The sequence below is a fragment of the Strigops habroptila genome, chromosome 6 (genome assembly GCF_004027225.2).
Source record: "Strigops habroptila isolate Jane chromosome 6, bStrHab1.2.pri, whole genome shotgun sequence".
Lineage (NCBI taxonomy): Eukaryota > Metazoa > Chordata > Aves > Psittaciformes > Psittacidae > Strigops > Strigops habroptila.
Genome location: NC_044282.2, coordinates 38,384,230 through 38,399,423, shown reverse-complemented (window position 1 = coordinate 38,399,423; position 15,194 = coordinate 38,384,230). Strand labels below are relative to the sequence as shown.

The window sequence follows — 15,194 nt, the reverse complement described above, 5'->3', positions numbered from 1 at the left end:
CTCTACTGCGCTTTCACAGCATCTGGGCACAGACCTCCTCCGTGAAATCCAATTCTTCTCTGCCTGCCACCAGCTGCCCTGACTCAAATGTGCCAGTACAGGTCTGGTGGTAAGTGGCAAAACCCAGAATGCTGAGAAATAAGTGTGAAGTGACACTTTCTTGCTTGGTGGTTAAGAAAACATAAAATAAAAAGCAGCCAGCAAGCTGTGCTGTGAGGCAGTTTAGTTGGCAAATGCATCTTTTTTGTAACATATGCAACTTCTGGATGCTGCTTGTTTGCCTTTTGAACTGATTTGTGTCCAGGTGAGCACTTATGGACAAACAAGAATTGCCCTCCTCCTTCTGCATGGACACATCTTAGCTGGTACAAGAAAGCAACCTGTGAATGCACTCACTGCTACCCTGGTTGTGTAAACCTCAAGGCCATGGGACATTCCACCAAAGAGCACTTAACTGCACATGATCTTAAGCTTTAGCCTGGGTCTGGCTGGTGACTGTTTTGGGGCTTTTTTGGTGGGGTGGGTTTTTTTTTTTTTTGGCTAATGAGAGTTCCCTTATTGGAGACATAGAGATAACAGAATTTTTCACTCTTTTAGGTGGTTGCTTGCTGGCAGGTGTGTTTCTTCGTATTATGTCTCCTTCATCCTTTGAGGTTAGCTTAAAACCTGTGTTTAAAAAACATTATCATCTTCATGTCTTACACATGAAGATTAGGGACTGATGTACAAAGGAGAGTACTGGGGAAGAAAGAAACATATACTATAAATTGCTTTTAGATTCTGGAGCACTGCAGAATCCCACAGATGTGTAGGAATTCTTGCTCACTTTGAGAAAGTGATGTAAAATTTGGAATTTGTGAATCTGTGTCACTAGAATGAGTGTTGAATTGGAAGAGGAAGTGCAACAGGAGAAATAAGGTGAGAAAGAAAAGACTGGACCTAGTCACTGAACCCTTGCTCAGCAGGGAGGGGAAGGAAGAAGCAGCAAGTGCTGACCATGATTCGGAAAGAGAAGATAAGTGGAATGTCATGATGGAATAATCTAATCAGAGAAGTTGAGAAGGTGCTATTTTTAAATGGATTACAGAAAAGTGGATTTTTTCCATCACGGTGTATTCTGCCAGGGAATTGACTGTTTTTTTCTGTGGAATTTCCTAATGCACTTGTGTGCGCATGTAGCAACAGTGTCTAGCTTCATCCAAATTCAATGCAAGGTTATGGATTTTGAAGGGATTTTTTTTGTTTGCTTGGGTTTTTGTCTTTTTTTTTGTCCCCCCTTTTTTTTTAAGGGGTGTGGTTTTGTGGGTTGTTTTAGTGGTTTTTTTCCTTTTTTTTTTTTAATCAGCAGGACAAGTTGGAGACAGAAACCTTTGGCCTGTTGAAGTACCAGCTAAGTGTTAAACATCAGACAGCCCATATGGGAGTGACATAAAATAAATATTTCATGTTCTGGATAATGTAGATTAGAGATCATAAAATGGCAATCTGCAAACAGGCGTTGTTAGTTCTTGTATCCACAGAGTTGCTTGGGTTTTGGAGTCTTTTTTTTTTTTTTTTGTTGAGAAGATTAAATGCCATGCCTATGAAGTTGCTGAAGAATTAATCCAATGAATCTGTAACTTTGCTGCTGAAGCACTTTGTCACCCACAGCTTTGTAGGTAGGATACTAGTTTTTACCTTTTTTTTTCCTTGCTTCTCAGATGAAAAGTATTAAATTCCTGCTAGCCTTGAGGTCCCAGATGGAAATCCTTATAAAAATGTCTCCTGGCCTCGTTTAACTCTTAATTAGCATATATCAGTAAAAAGGTAGAAGACCTAAATTCCTTGCTGAACTTGGGCTCTTGCACTTAATTCACCTGGAACTATTGTTTCACTGTGATCTGATCTTTGATCTCACCTCTGCCCTTCTTTTTCCTCTTGTTTCCAATTTACAGTTCCTGGTCCTTTGTTACTGATTCTTCCTGCCACTGAGAAGGACAGGCTATTGATTTACTACATGCTATCTGTTTAAAAAAACAGCTGGTTTTTGTGTCCCTGCACAGTTTTCTTTCAAGTAACATGCCTTATATCTATCTATCCATGAAATACAGTTTTGTGAGTGGTTTTTTCCCCTGCTCCTCTTTGCTTGGAAAAGGGAATCAGTGAGGAGAAGGAACGAGTTGCTTTCCTTGCCTGAGTTTCTTGTTAATTATGCAGTAAGGGATTTAATTGAGAAAACTCAACCTGAACCTGTTTGAGAATTTTCCTTAAAGCTTTAAAGACAAGTCTTGAAAGAGCTGTATTTTGTATATCTTCCGCCTTAGAGCATGAAGAGGAAAATGTTACAACCTGTACAAGAGCTATTTAATCTTAATAGACTTTGAAAGAACCTTGTGACTCCTGTCACATTGTGCCCCAGAAATTGTAGTGTTTTCTTTACCTAAAGAGATTGATGCCTTCAGGGCTAGTAGCAAAACCTTCTAGATTTTAGGATGAAAAGCTTTTTAGGTCATTGTGTATGTCATGATCTTAATGTGGAAACGGAGGGAGAGGATGAGTAGCCTTCCTCCGTCCCTTCCCGCTGCAGAGGCAGAACCTCTGGGAGCTTCACTTGGCTGCTTTGGGGAGGGTAGAGAGATGCAGTGCTGGCTCTGCGAGACAAAGTCTACTCAGCGGGGCTTTCCGACTGGAGAGCCCTTTGCAAAGACAAACAAGTATTTGCAGCGCAAATTCCTTCTTGCAAGGTATTTGACTAAGTGGGCAGTTTCCTTCCTCTCAGGTTTGGAAGGTGGAGAGGATGGCTGGAGAGCTTTCTCAAGGGCAGGACCCCTCTGAGAAGGTGGGTGGCACGGAGGAACCTCCATGGAAGAAGAAGAGAACATTAGGCTCCTAAATTATTCAAACACTGACGGGCTTAATGCTTAAATGGCCCTTTTGCGTGTGTGTGTGTGGTATACTGATGTAGATATTGTACATTATACAAGTGAGAAGAGGCAGGGGGAAAAAATCTGTGTATTGAATTGGATGGATGAGATCTGGTTCGCTGCTTGTTATCTCTCTCCTGAGGGATAATGCTGCATGGATTCACAGTCTTTGGGTCTGGAATGGGCTTCTTGGGTATACTTTTAGTGTAAACTAATCAACTGCTTAATACATTTATGAATTATGAATCACTGAGTAGTTAAGGTGTTTTGCTTATGTTGTGTGTACCTGGTAGTGGGCCTTCCACCATGGCCATCTAGATCAGGACTGTTCACTTGACTTTCACTTGGTGTATGCAGTGTGCCAGCTCCAGCCTTACTAAAGCACAGTGCTCCATGTTGCCTTCACAGCTGGAAAACATGACAGCATCCAGTAGTTGCTACCTGAAAGACTCTTGAACAAATGTAAGCTCTCCCTCAGGAATGTGGTACATCTGTCATGTCTCAGACTGTCAGCGGAGCTCTTGTAAAAATGCTTTTTACTTTGAGCTAGAGTCCACTATCTGAGTAGCTCTGGACTGGTCTCCCTGTCATAGCCTAGGTCTTCCTGGGCCATTGCTTTTGTCTTGATATTGATTAGGTATTGGAAATTACATACACTATTGCAGAATTCATAAAAGATGCTGGCCCTGTATAGGTGGATAGATAAAAAAATGTTATTAGTTCTTGAAATTCTATATAAAATGCTGTAAAGATGTGCCATCTGAAAGGTTTTTTCAGCTTAAAAATAAGGTTTTTCTTCTCCCCCTGCCCTCCCAGCCATCAACAGAAGGAAAGTGAAGGAATGAGGATTGAGAGATATAGCTGGTGTAAAAATCTTTTTTGTTTCTTTTTTTTTTTTTTAATTATTAAAGGCATCAAAAAAAGAAAAAAATTATTGGAAGTAATTTTCATATTCAGATAGCACAGAATACCCTAGTGTCAAACTTACCTCTTAAGTCACTTGTACAGGGCTTGCTACATCATTAGCAGATTCTTGTGCGAACTAAAACGATAAACATCTGAGAGATATTTTGAATGGGGGGAGAAGGGAAATATGCCCTCTTATATACATGACTGCCAAGCTTTATTTTCATCCACTTCTGCTGGCATGACTTCTTTTTGCTGCCAGCGTATTTGTATTGTCACATGTCACAGGGCTTATGCTTGGTTTATGGCTTTATTATTAGCAATGCTGCACAATCTGTATGCCAGAACATCTGGGGCATCATGTAAATGTAGAGCATTTGTCAATGTGTAGCATTAGAAGAATCCTAGATATTTAAGTAGAATTTGAGAATTTGAGCTGGTTATCCAGCAGTGGCAAGAAAAGCATTCAACCTTACTGCTGCTGATGTTGGCAGAGATGTATGTGTTAATGTAATGAAACAGAGTAGTCAACAGTAATGGTGAAAGCTGTTTAATCCATCAAGAGACAGAAGGATTTATTTATATATTATAATATTTTCTGTCGCATTTCAGTTGATTATGTCAATGCTTCTATTCTGAATCATCATCTCTGCTGTAATTATCACTTCATTTTTGTCATATACTAAAATTCGCCTTGCCTTTTCTCTTCTGAGTTCATTTATTCAGCACAATGTAACAGTAGTCTTCACATGTAGTGATAAAGTACCTGCTTGTAACTTGGTTGTGTGTTGCCTGAGAAATCTTTTTAAGATGCCTTGCAATTAGAACGAGTTATATTTTAACCTTGTTGAACTCACTAAACATGTAATGATCCTCAGTTCAGAGAGTGGCACTGAATTTTTGTCTGTTCTTTGTCCAGTTAGGTGAAAGAGAAAACACAAGTAGTGAAAGTATCAAGGGGGGTGGGGGGGAGAAAATGCACTTTACATGTAGAACACCCATAGAAATGGAATTTTCCTTCTTTCCCCTGTGCCTGTTACCATTTCTTCTTGAAGATTTTTGCTCATATAGTGACTTCATAGTCTGGAATATCTAGGCTGGGAAAGCATGCTTCATTTTCAAAACAGTTTTAGTAATTTGCAAATGCATCAAAACTATGAGCAGTGCTTATACTGCCTTATTTTACGTAGTATCTTATATTGGAGTAATTTTTACTTAGGTCAGATACTTGTTGATTTTATAGATAATACCCAGGACTTGAAAAAGCTTATCAAAATACTTTTGCTGAGAAGGTCTGTTTTCTGGTTTTCATAGTCCATCATACAGAAGTAGAAATTATTTGCAGTATGGCAATGGAACTACACATTCTTAGAGGAAATTAGTAACATGATAGTTTCAGAAATGTTGCCATTGAGGATTTGAGTTTATCTTCTGCTTTATATGTTGCATTTTTATGTGTATAAATTTTTTTTTTCCCCCAAATAAATTAGAATAGTTAGTTCTACTTGAGCTTTGATTTTGTGGGTTGGTTTGTTTTTATCTGGGATAAAAATGATTTACACAGGAAGGTGTGTATTTGTATATGAGAGGGTTGTTGTGTCTACATATATGTGTGTATAAAAGTTGTGGACACTGTCTTGGTTTAAAAGAAGTTATTTGGGGTCCTCAGAAGCTTGGAAGTAGTCATGTCCCTTTCAGGACTTTTCCAGCTATTTATCCATGGAAGGACGATATGAAGACTAAATGGTGGATGGCACATTCTTTACTAGCTGAGCTCAATATCAGTGTTAGTTGTTGCTGTAATGTAAGGTAGAAGTAACAACATCTATTTGAGTGCATGTGGGACCTCTATTATCAATAATCCTGTATTACAAATTCAGTCTTCTGCAGGTGTTGCTCAATTGTGGAATGGGTAAAACCATCAGCTCTATTGTCTGTAAATGCAATTTTTATATTGTTTTGATTTTATGTGTATTTCTTTGTAGGGAAAGGGAAGGTTCCCATTCCTGTGTACTGTTTGAATTTCTTAGAACATGCTTTCAAAAGTGAATGCTTTAAAAAAAAAGAAAATGCCATCTGTTTTGCAAGAAGGAGCAATGTCCCTGCAATGACGTCAGTGCATTTACTTTCTGGAGTGTTAGCGACAGGCAAATGCTTTTAAGTACTTTGAGTGTTACAAGAATTTATCACTTTAAGGTCATCATTTAATCAGGCAATCTTAATGAAACTTCTGTTTTCCATTTCAGTTACTTAAATGCGCTATTCAGACCTGTTTGTCCCTACCATGTGAAAGGAATAAAATGTGAGGTTTTGACTCCTGAAGTGAGGTCAGGAGGGATGCCTGTGAATGTGACGCTTTGAAACAGGCTGGTTGTTCAAGTATCTCCCGTTTAAATTTGGGAGCCCTGTGGTGGTTTCATGGCTGCGTCTGAGGTTCTTTGTGGAGGATCCACTGGTTGACTGCGCACTGGTGCATGTTGTGCTGGACTCAGGCTTGAGATGAGATCCATGAAGAGTCTGAAGAGGCTTGGTTGCTCTCTGGCCCGATACCCCCTGCACGGGGTCCCATCGTGGCACACGCACCTCTCTGGCCCTCGCTGCAGGCTGCAGTCCCACCAGGTGGTCTGGTCCCTCTGTGAGGCAGGCTGCCGCAGGGGAGTGAGCTCTCAAAGCCTGATCTGGGGACTTGGTGTAACCTGTCCCTTCTGACCCCAAAGGCCCCACCCAATGGTCCACTTTGAATTTATCTCATAGCTGTTGCATTTCTGGGAAAGATGTTTCCCCTCAAAAAAACCTGTTTCCCTTCAAATACCAAAGCTGTTATGGGGGAGTGAGTGGGTAAGAACATACAAAACATCATTGATGGGACTTAGCCTCTGAAGTCACCTATTCCATTTTATGGGAAAACTACTGCTGTTAATGAGCCTTAGGGTTTGTGTAGATTTAAAAGTTTCTCCTTCACCAAGCGTACTGAGGGAACTATTTGTACTGCACCAGGCAAACCTCACCCTAGGTGGCTTTGGTGTTGTGAGAGCGCAGCTTGGTTATTTGATGTGTTGTGCTGTGGGTATTTGCTTCTTACTTATTATTTTGATATTTAGTAACAGCGAATGTATTTTCTGAATATGCAGTGTGTTTCTGGGGTTAGTGATTAGACCACTCCAGAGCTACTCCTAATCATTAGGAACTGTTTCTCCACCTGCCCTACCTGTTTTCAAAGCTGTACCTAGTGTACTGGGAGCACTGGGGTTCTTGGGGCAAGAATGTTTTGCTTCCATTCCAAGAGCAAAGACCTCTTGGATGGGGCGAAACCCATCTGGGTGGTGCCCATCTCCCTCCATTCCTCCAGCCCTTCCCAGTCATGTGGGGAAGAGAAAGTTTCCAGGAGAGGCTCCTCTACTGCCCTTCCATTGATTGTTCACAGCTGGTGACATGGTGTTCTTGCTGGCCCTGGGTTCAGTTCTGACTTGGGAATCATTCAAAATAGATGCATTTGCGCAGATCACCTGGCACGAAATGAACCTGATGAGCAGGTACTCTCCTCCCTTCTCCTTTCCTCCCTCAGCTTTTGGGGAGAAGAGCTGAATGAAATACATAAGCAGTCAATACTGAGTTACTCAGCTAGGTAGGAAGAGACCCAATTGCCAGGTATTTTTCAACATATTTAGATCACTGATAGCTGCTGAAGTTAGTGGTGCCTCTTGCATGAGGAAAATCTATGAAGGTGTTTTCCAAAGTGTTCTTTGCGATGACAGCAGTAGGAAGAGGAGATGGAGTAGATGTAATCATGCGCTGTAGAAAAAATGGTAATGGAAAAAAAACTTGGAAATAGAAGTCCGATTTTTTGCTTTAAGATTTACCTTTTTTCCTTTTGAATTCTTTTCAAAATGAGTCATAAAAATCTAAGTTGTTAAACGAGGAAACCAAACATGTTTGTTTCATTTTTGCTGGATCTTAGTAACAGTAAACAAGGACTTACACAGAGGACCCATAGCCTATTTATGGAAATATGGCTTGTTGTAAGAGGACCAGAAAACAATTTTATGTTTAAGATAGCATGCCGAACTGCAGTAGGTAAACATGTAATGTTGAAGATACTTGGGGAAAAAAAAAAAGCAATCTGTTTTCACATACAGATATCTCTGATTACTTTCTAGCAGTCTGAAATAGTGTACTAGAATTTACTTGGGACCCATCAATTTCAATAATATTTTAAAATTACCTGTTTTTAGTGTGAGGGAGGCTGGTTCTTCTCCCATGAGTGTGTTATAGGTACAGAGACTTGCATGTTCTCTTCTTCCTTCCCTTGTTTTCCCTCCCCACATACTTTCTTCCCGCAGATTGTGGGCAGGTATTGATCAAATTACAAGATTTTGATTGATTCTTTAGGACAGTTGTAGCACATAGAGAGTCTGGGTTTTTTGGTAGGCAGAGGCTGATAAAGATCAATCCAAGGACAGGTGAGTAGTCCATGATCAGGAAGATGAGTGTGGAGCAGGAGGGGGAAATGGGATGTGGAAAAGCACAAAATGGCTGTGCTGCAATAGCTGTGTACATGGACATGAAGCAGTTTTGCATGTTGAAATGTCTTGGAAGACACCAAGATAACTTCTTGCAATAGCAAGTTACTGAATGTAATGAGGCAATAATTTCAGTGTAGCTGCAGTACAGTTGTTGACAATCTTTTTCCTTTGTTTTTGTTTCTGCAGATATTCCTGAAATACCAGAAAGCATCTCATTCTGCAGAGCACTACAGGTAGCAGATTTCAGTGGGAATCCACTGACTAGGTAACTTCCACCTTCTTCTTAGTACCTGCTATACCAGAATTACAATCTTGCTGTAACAATTACAATTTTAAATAAGCCCTTAAAAATTGTGATATAGGATCTCTATGAAATCTTGCCAACAGTGTCTGTCTCTGTCAGGGAATGCAGCAAAAGTTCAGATTTAAGATGTGATGTGCATCTTTCTTGGGAGGGGATGAAATTTGTTAGCTAACCAGGAAAAATATAAATCTGATTGTCTCTTAAGTAATTTTCATGCCTCTTCTTAAATGCGTAGGAAAACCATGCTCATACTTGGGAGAGGTAAGACAATGGTTAGCACGAACGCACTGGCACAAACCCAGGTGCCTGATGATTTGGAATAGACTTTATATCAGCTGCTGCAGATAATGGCTTTTACTAATGATTAAAGCTTGGACTAGTGTTTCATCACCCTTCTGTCAATTGGGACACAGTGACATCCAGTAACATGCGGCAGAAATGCACTTCATATGTCAGTGGCTGCTATGGCTGCTGCCGGCCTGTGTTCTTATGAGCTGGGATTTGGGGATTATGCACACTTTAGTACAGAAGAGCGGCTTTTACATTTCTCTGTTACATTTGCTGGAGAATTTGAAATTAATCTAGTGAAATAAGGATGAAGATAGCAAGGAGAAGGTCATCTGCTAGATAAGGCCTTTGACTACTATTTGGAGAACCGTTTCCTAAACCAGCCCCTGGCACAGTGCTCCTTTGCGATGCTGGGAAAGTCACATAAGCCAGAGTATTCACCATGGGCACTTGCCGACCTGCTTTGCTTTCACTGTGATGGGCTAGGAATACTTGCAAGATTAGCTGCTGGCTGGGGTGCAGGAGTGCTAAAAAACAGGAGAGTGTCTGTAATATCTTAAGCTGCTCCAGTGGTTTTGCAAGCTTCTCCCATGTGTGCAGCTGGGATTCTTCAGAAGTGTGCTTTGAGTATCACCTACAGTGTGGCCTAAGTTCTCTGGAAGGTCACATCTTTGAGCATTAAAGGGGCACTTGTGATCTTAATGCCTGTGCCTCTGTAGCCCATTTATATAGTGAGGATAATAATACCACAAAAATCTGGTAAAGCAAACTGAGGTTGAACTGATTAATTTAGATAGGCAAGTGGTGAAGGTTACCGAACAGTTTTTTCCCAGGCATGAGTGTGCAATACATAAAGCTTAGAACTGCATCGCTTGGTACTGAAACCAGAATTGTCTGTATTAGTGTGCTAGTTATCCTTCTCCATTTTGTGTGCTGAATAAGGCCCAGGGCCTGAGTAATGTGTTTCCTTAAACAGCAGTTGTAATGCACAGCTACAACAGAGTAGAATTAACAAAAGAGTTGAAAGGCTTTTTAATGGGGTTGAAATAGATCTCATAACTCTTAGTTGTCAGTTAAAGGGAATTTTAAAAATTCTTGATAAAGTGGCTCCAAAGTCTGTGTGCGTCCTGGAAAACATCACTCAGTTTACTAAGTTAGAAAACACAGATACCAGAAGCTGTTTACATATGGTTGCCAGGTATTTTCTGTGATGAGATCCAGAATGTCAGTTTTACCTATATAACAGCATGTAGGTTTTGGGACTAATTTGCACAGACAGAGTGGGAAAGTCTAGTAGCAATTTCCTTTTCTGTGTGATATCATGGAACTTTTTTATAGCCATTGATTCTTGTCCTTATTTCCCCTAAGCTTAAAAGCTGGACAGAGATCTTCCTAATCAATATTCTACCACTAATACAATATGTTGCCTTATTGTCAACCTTAATAATTGATGAACCTACAGCATTAAAAGTGGCTGGTAGACCATTTTCCCTGTTGTTTTCAGATGATTTCAGATTTATATTAATAAAAAGCAGGCACATTTATTGTGGATTAGACTGAAATTCCACTGTATGATATGGATAGAATAGCTCTAATTGGAAGGGACCTACAACCGTCATCTAGTTCAACTACCTGTCCACTTCAGGGCTGACCAAAAGATAATCAGACCATTTAACTCCAGTCTTAAATCTGTTATAGCCTAAACGGTGATGAATAGTTATAGAGGAGCTCACATTTTGGAGAGATCAAGCATGTTTTGTTAATAAGGTCCAGAAAATTACATATAGTGCAGTATGAAGTTGAACACATTAAAAGTACCCTTTACCTTTCACTCTAATTTGTTCTTTTCCCTTTCCCATCATGTGCAGTTGTATTTGCCTGTAGGTGTGTGTCTGCTTTTAGGTAGTTGCCTGCAGGTCACTCCATGTGCTTTGAGCCAAGTGGTGTAGAGAGCAGGAACCAAACCAAATGCTGCAGCTTAAGCTTAGGTTGCATGCTCCGGAGGTTGTGCAGAAATTGGATGGCTGGGCCAGGGGCTTCTCCTCCTCTACCTCATTACCCCTTTTAACCCACCTTGTCTCCTGTGCAACTGCAAACTGAGCTGCATGGTGCAGCCCAGTTGCCAGCAAGCAGTGAGTGATACAGGAATCTGCCTGTGTGAGGGGAGAGGAAGACAAGTCATGCAGAAGACTGACTAGGTGACGGACCCAAAGGCTTTGGGAACTTTGGAAGTGTTTTGCATATGGCTGCATTTTATAGTGTTAGAAGGGAGTGATTACATGCTATTGTGTTGTGAACCAGTAAATGTGAAATGCTGTAACAGTGCAATGTTGTCTTCATAGGGAACAAACTGTTCCTTCAAAATGCAGCAATTGAAAAGCAGCCTAGTAGCTAATATGAAATGGCCATGCTGTAAGTGTGTATGTAATGGAAGCCTGAATGAAAAGAATGTTTAATTATTTCACTATGTAGGTGAGACAGGATAATAATAGTAAAAAAGTTTTTTTTAATATGTTTGATTTTTAAAAATTTGTTAAAATGCTTCAAATGTTCTCAAGCCCTATAGCTTTTTGAAGTTTCAAATTGCAGGCAGGGGAGAGAGGGGCTAGGAGGCAGGGATATTGCCTATTCTTTAACACAGAAGAAACTTTAAAATCTCTTTTGTTAGAGGGTTTTTTCATACTATGATCCTTAGAATTTTCTGAGAGTCATGCTGGAGTTTGGGCATGCTTTGCTCTGTGTTTACTTGCTAAATAGATTCTTGTTTTGCACTACATGTTCTCTTTTCCAGTATGTATTACATGAATGTCAATATTTCTGATGGAAGTCCTTGATTTGAATCAATATCTTCACAGGTTGCCTGAAAGCTTTCCCGAATTACAGAATCTAACATGTCTTTCAGTAAATGACATCTCTCTGCAAGCACTACCTGAAAACATTGGGAAGTAAGTTTTTTATACTTTATTACTATCTTATTTTCTCTTTATTGTTATGACTATTGTATAAATGACTTGCATACTTGTGTGTAATATACCTGTAAAGTTTATAAAGTTTAAAGTTTATGTGCTTATTTTTTATATTCTTTCCAGTCTGATGGATCTGTTTAAGAAAAATCCCTTTGCGTTTTCACTTGACATTAGCAGGCTAATGTAGAATCTGAAGCATGTGTATGTATGGTTTTTTTTCTGTTCTCCAGGATTTGGATTAACTTGGAATTTTAGGTGCAAAATTTAAGATGGTGTTTTGTGATGCAGATCTGACCTTTTACTTCCCTTCATTGTAGTAGGCCATTGATCTGTTACTGTGAATGTGTCAGATGGCTTGCAGCTTAGCTCAAAACCAGACCATTTTTGGCACAAGAACAGATGGGTAAAAGCTGGCAGTGATCAGGATAGAAATTAAAAGTTTCCTAAGTATAGGAGCAGTCTAGTTCTGAAAAAAAACTCCGGTGGGAGCTGTGGAGAGGAAAACTCGTGGAACAGCTCTTAAGATGAAATCTGATATGCTTTTAAGATGTGTTCGTTAACTCTGGGAAGTAGAGCAAGGTTGGAAGGACAGAATTCCAAAGTAGAGACACATGTAAAGGAAAGTGAACATTCATAATCTGTCTCATTTTGACTGAAATGAACATTCACACTTGGAGAAGGGAAATCTCAGTGGGGAGAAGGGTATATCTTCCAATTTGAAGAAGAGGTAATTCCATGTTTCCTTATTTGAATATGTAAGAATGGCTGTTCGGCTTCAGATCAAAGGCTCTTCTAGCCTAGCTTCCTTCCACAATTGAAGTAAGTAGATGCCTAGTGAGGGTTAAGAAGAGTGTGTTTCAATGCTCCTCTTGCCTGACCATTTCTGGTTTGGAGGGTTTCCTGAGTTTTGGATTTTGGTTTGTCTAATTAGTAGCCCATAATGAATCCCTCTTTCACATACTTGTTTAGTTTGTCCTTGAGCTTATGAGGACATCTTCTGTATTCTCCCCTGGCAAATAGCTGCACAGGTCTATTACCCATTGCATTGATTTGTTGTTGAGGTTTTTTGAGCCTGGGTTTACCTACCTTGCCTTTGATCCCTAGTATTGGAAGAGGCAGTAAGCAGCTGAGCCCTATGCACTTGATTTGACATTGATGCCTTTGTAGTTTTCTACAGTATCCCCAGGTGCTTTTTTCCTGGCTGAAGAGTCTAACTTGCTATTCCAGCTTCACAGAACTTAAGATACCTGTGCTTTAACTCAGAAAAGCAGTTTGTTACTTTTCCTGGGAAACATAACATTTTAGAGAATTTGAAATTTCTTGCAGCACCTGAGATTGTTCTTTATCTTCCCCAACCCCCTTTTCTTTTAGATCGACACCTGCCTTTATGGTTGGTTACCTTGCTGATATTGTAAGTTGCTGTGTACTGAACCATTTCCCTCTTTCTTCAGAAAGGTGCTATAACTCAAACGTTGAGTCACAAGTATCGGTAGAGGGCTATTAACTTTGGACATCCTTTCATAAAGTGGAATATTTCTAACATGGATTCTTTTGTGAGACAGCATAGTAAACCCCAACTGTTTCTAAACAGAGGAGTCCAGAAAGGATCTTATTATTAAAAGCTCCTGCAATGTAGTCAAGTTCAGACCGGCATTGCTTGAGCCACTTCCCATGGGTATGAAAGCTGTCAGCTGGCATCACTCCAGCAGCAACAGAAGTGGAAAATGTCTTTTGAAACCTTCCGCAAGCACTAACAGGTTCGGCTAACATGTGCCCGGTGACTATGGCAAAGTCTTACCTGAAAATTGCATGTGCCAGGGCTTTTGTGACATTATTCCTTTTCTGTAAAAGTTCACAAAACTTTTCATGCAGCTTTTCTCAGCACTGGCAGCAAAGACAGGCTTGTTCAGACTTCATGGTTACTGAAAACCAAGGCCAAAAATTTGAGATTCTGCCTGATGATGAAAATGAATACAAGAAACATGACAAGCTGAAACGACTCCCCAGACATGAGCTGGACTGCTCCTTTGTAGACATTAGTTAGAGGAAGGTTGCTGGCCTCCCTGAGAGGTCACTGACTGTGGTGGCTCTGGCTTCTTGCTTGTCCTGCCTGTCATTGGGCAGTGTGAATGGCGATAGCCTCTGTTTTGGAGCAAGTGACTAGAAACAACATCAGTTAAAATGGGGATACCAGACATTTGTAGATATGTCAGTATGTGGAGCTGTGCAAGAACGAGGGTAAAAATTTGCCTATCCTAAGCAGCCCAGGGAAATTCCGTGATACTATTTCAACCCTACATGAGCTGTTGCAGGGCACAGCAGGATAACCTGTCCTCCCTCAAAGTCTGTATGTGATTCCTCAAAGTCTGTATGTGATTCCTCAAAGTCTGTATGTGATTCCTGACATTGAAGCTAAAAACCAGGGATTCTCACTTGCTTCAGGAAGAGCTATATGCTTGTCTTGGTGAGTTCTCATGGAGGGCTAGACTTCTATTCAAGTCTGATAGGTCTGCTTTGATCTTGGAAATGCTCCCAGGTTAGATATCTAGAATATGAATGTGGTACTTCTATAAAAACACTTTAATTCTCATTAATAGAAATTTCTGCTATCAGATTTTTGCTTAAAGAAGCAAACAAATGTGTGGGGTTGTTGTCTTTGGCTCATCAGGTGTTCACGGTAAGGGGGAATATGGCAGTTGGGAAGTTGATGGTAAGCCTGGGCTAAAGATGCATGCTTTCCAACATTAACATAACACAAGGGAACTCCTGGGGCGTCCACCCAAAATGTAACTGTACCTGAAGTCTGTTGGGGAATGTCTTGGTGACAGAGAGAAAGGAATCCAGCTGAAAGTTACTGGGAGGTCTTGTTTGTAGCCAATGAGAACTGCAACCTGAAGAAGTCTTTATGAGTCAGTCACCTCTGTGAGTAAATTTTGTCAAATTTTTAGTGTTAGATCTATAAATAATAGAGTTATGTTTTCCAGTCTGGCTACCAACAAGTGCAGCTTTCCTTTTTTTAGTTTGCAAAGTTTTCATTATTTATTGCAAGTGAATTTCATGGTGCAGCTGACCACCTTGTGTTAGGTAAAAGCAGTGAAATGCTCTGCAGCTTCTCCAAAGATTGCCTGCTTGTGCTCTGTTCCTTTCTCTGTTCTTTTCCCTCTGCACTTGCTGGGACAGAAGAAATGCTAGAAATTAGAAAGAAAGTAATGCTAATTGTGTCTTTCTGGCTGAAGAGACCAAGTAAGGCTCTTAAAGGTGTTTGGCTGTGTTTGCAAATGCATTACTGGAGTTTTAGTATGCT

General features: G+C 40.2%; 1 protein-coding gene across 1 annotated transcript in view; it reads left to right on the top strand.

The window, feature by feature from the left end:
- The window catches only part of LRRC1 (leucine rich repeat containing 1), a 72,367-nt gene that overhangs the window by 23,277 nt on the left and 33,896 nt on the right, over window positions 1–15,194 (top strand). Inside the window, exons 3-4 of the mRNA XM_030490135.1 lie at window positions 8,519–8,597; window positions 11,780–11,869. Of these exons, the coding sequence (XP_030345995.1) occupies window positions 8,519–8,597; window positions 11,780–11,869 (169 nt within the window). The remainder of the gene's footprint in view (window positions 1–8,518; window positions 8,598–11,779; window positions 11,870–15,194) is intronic.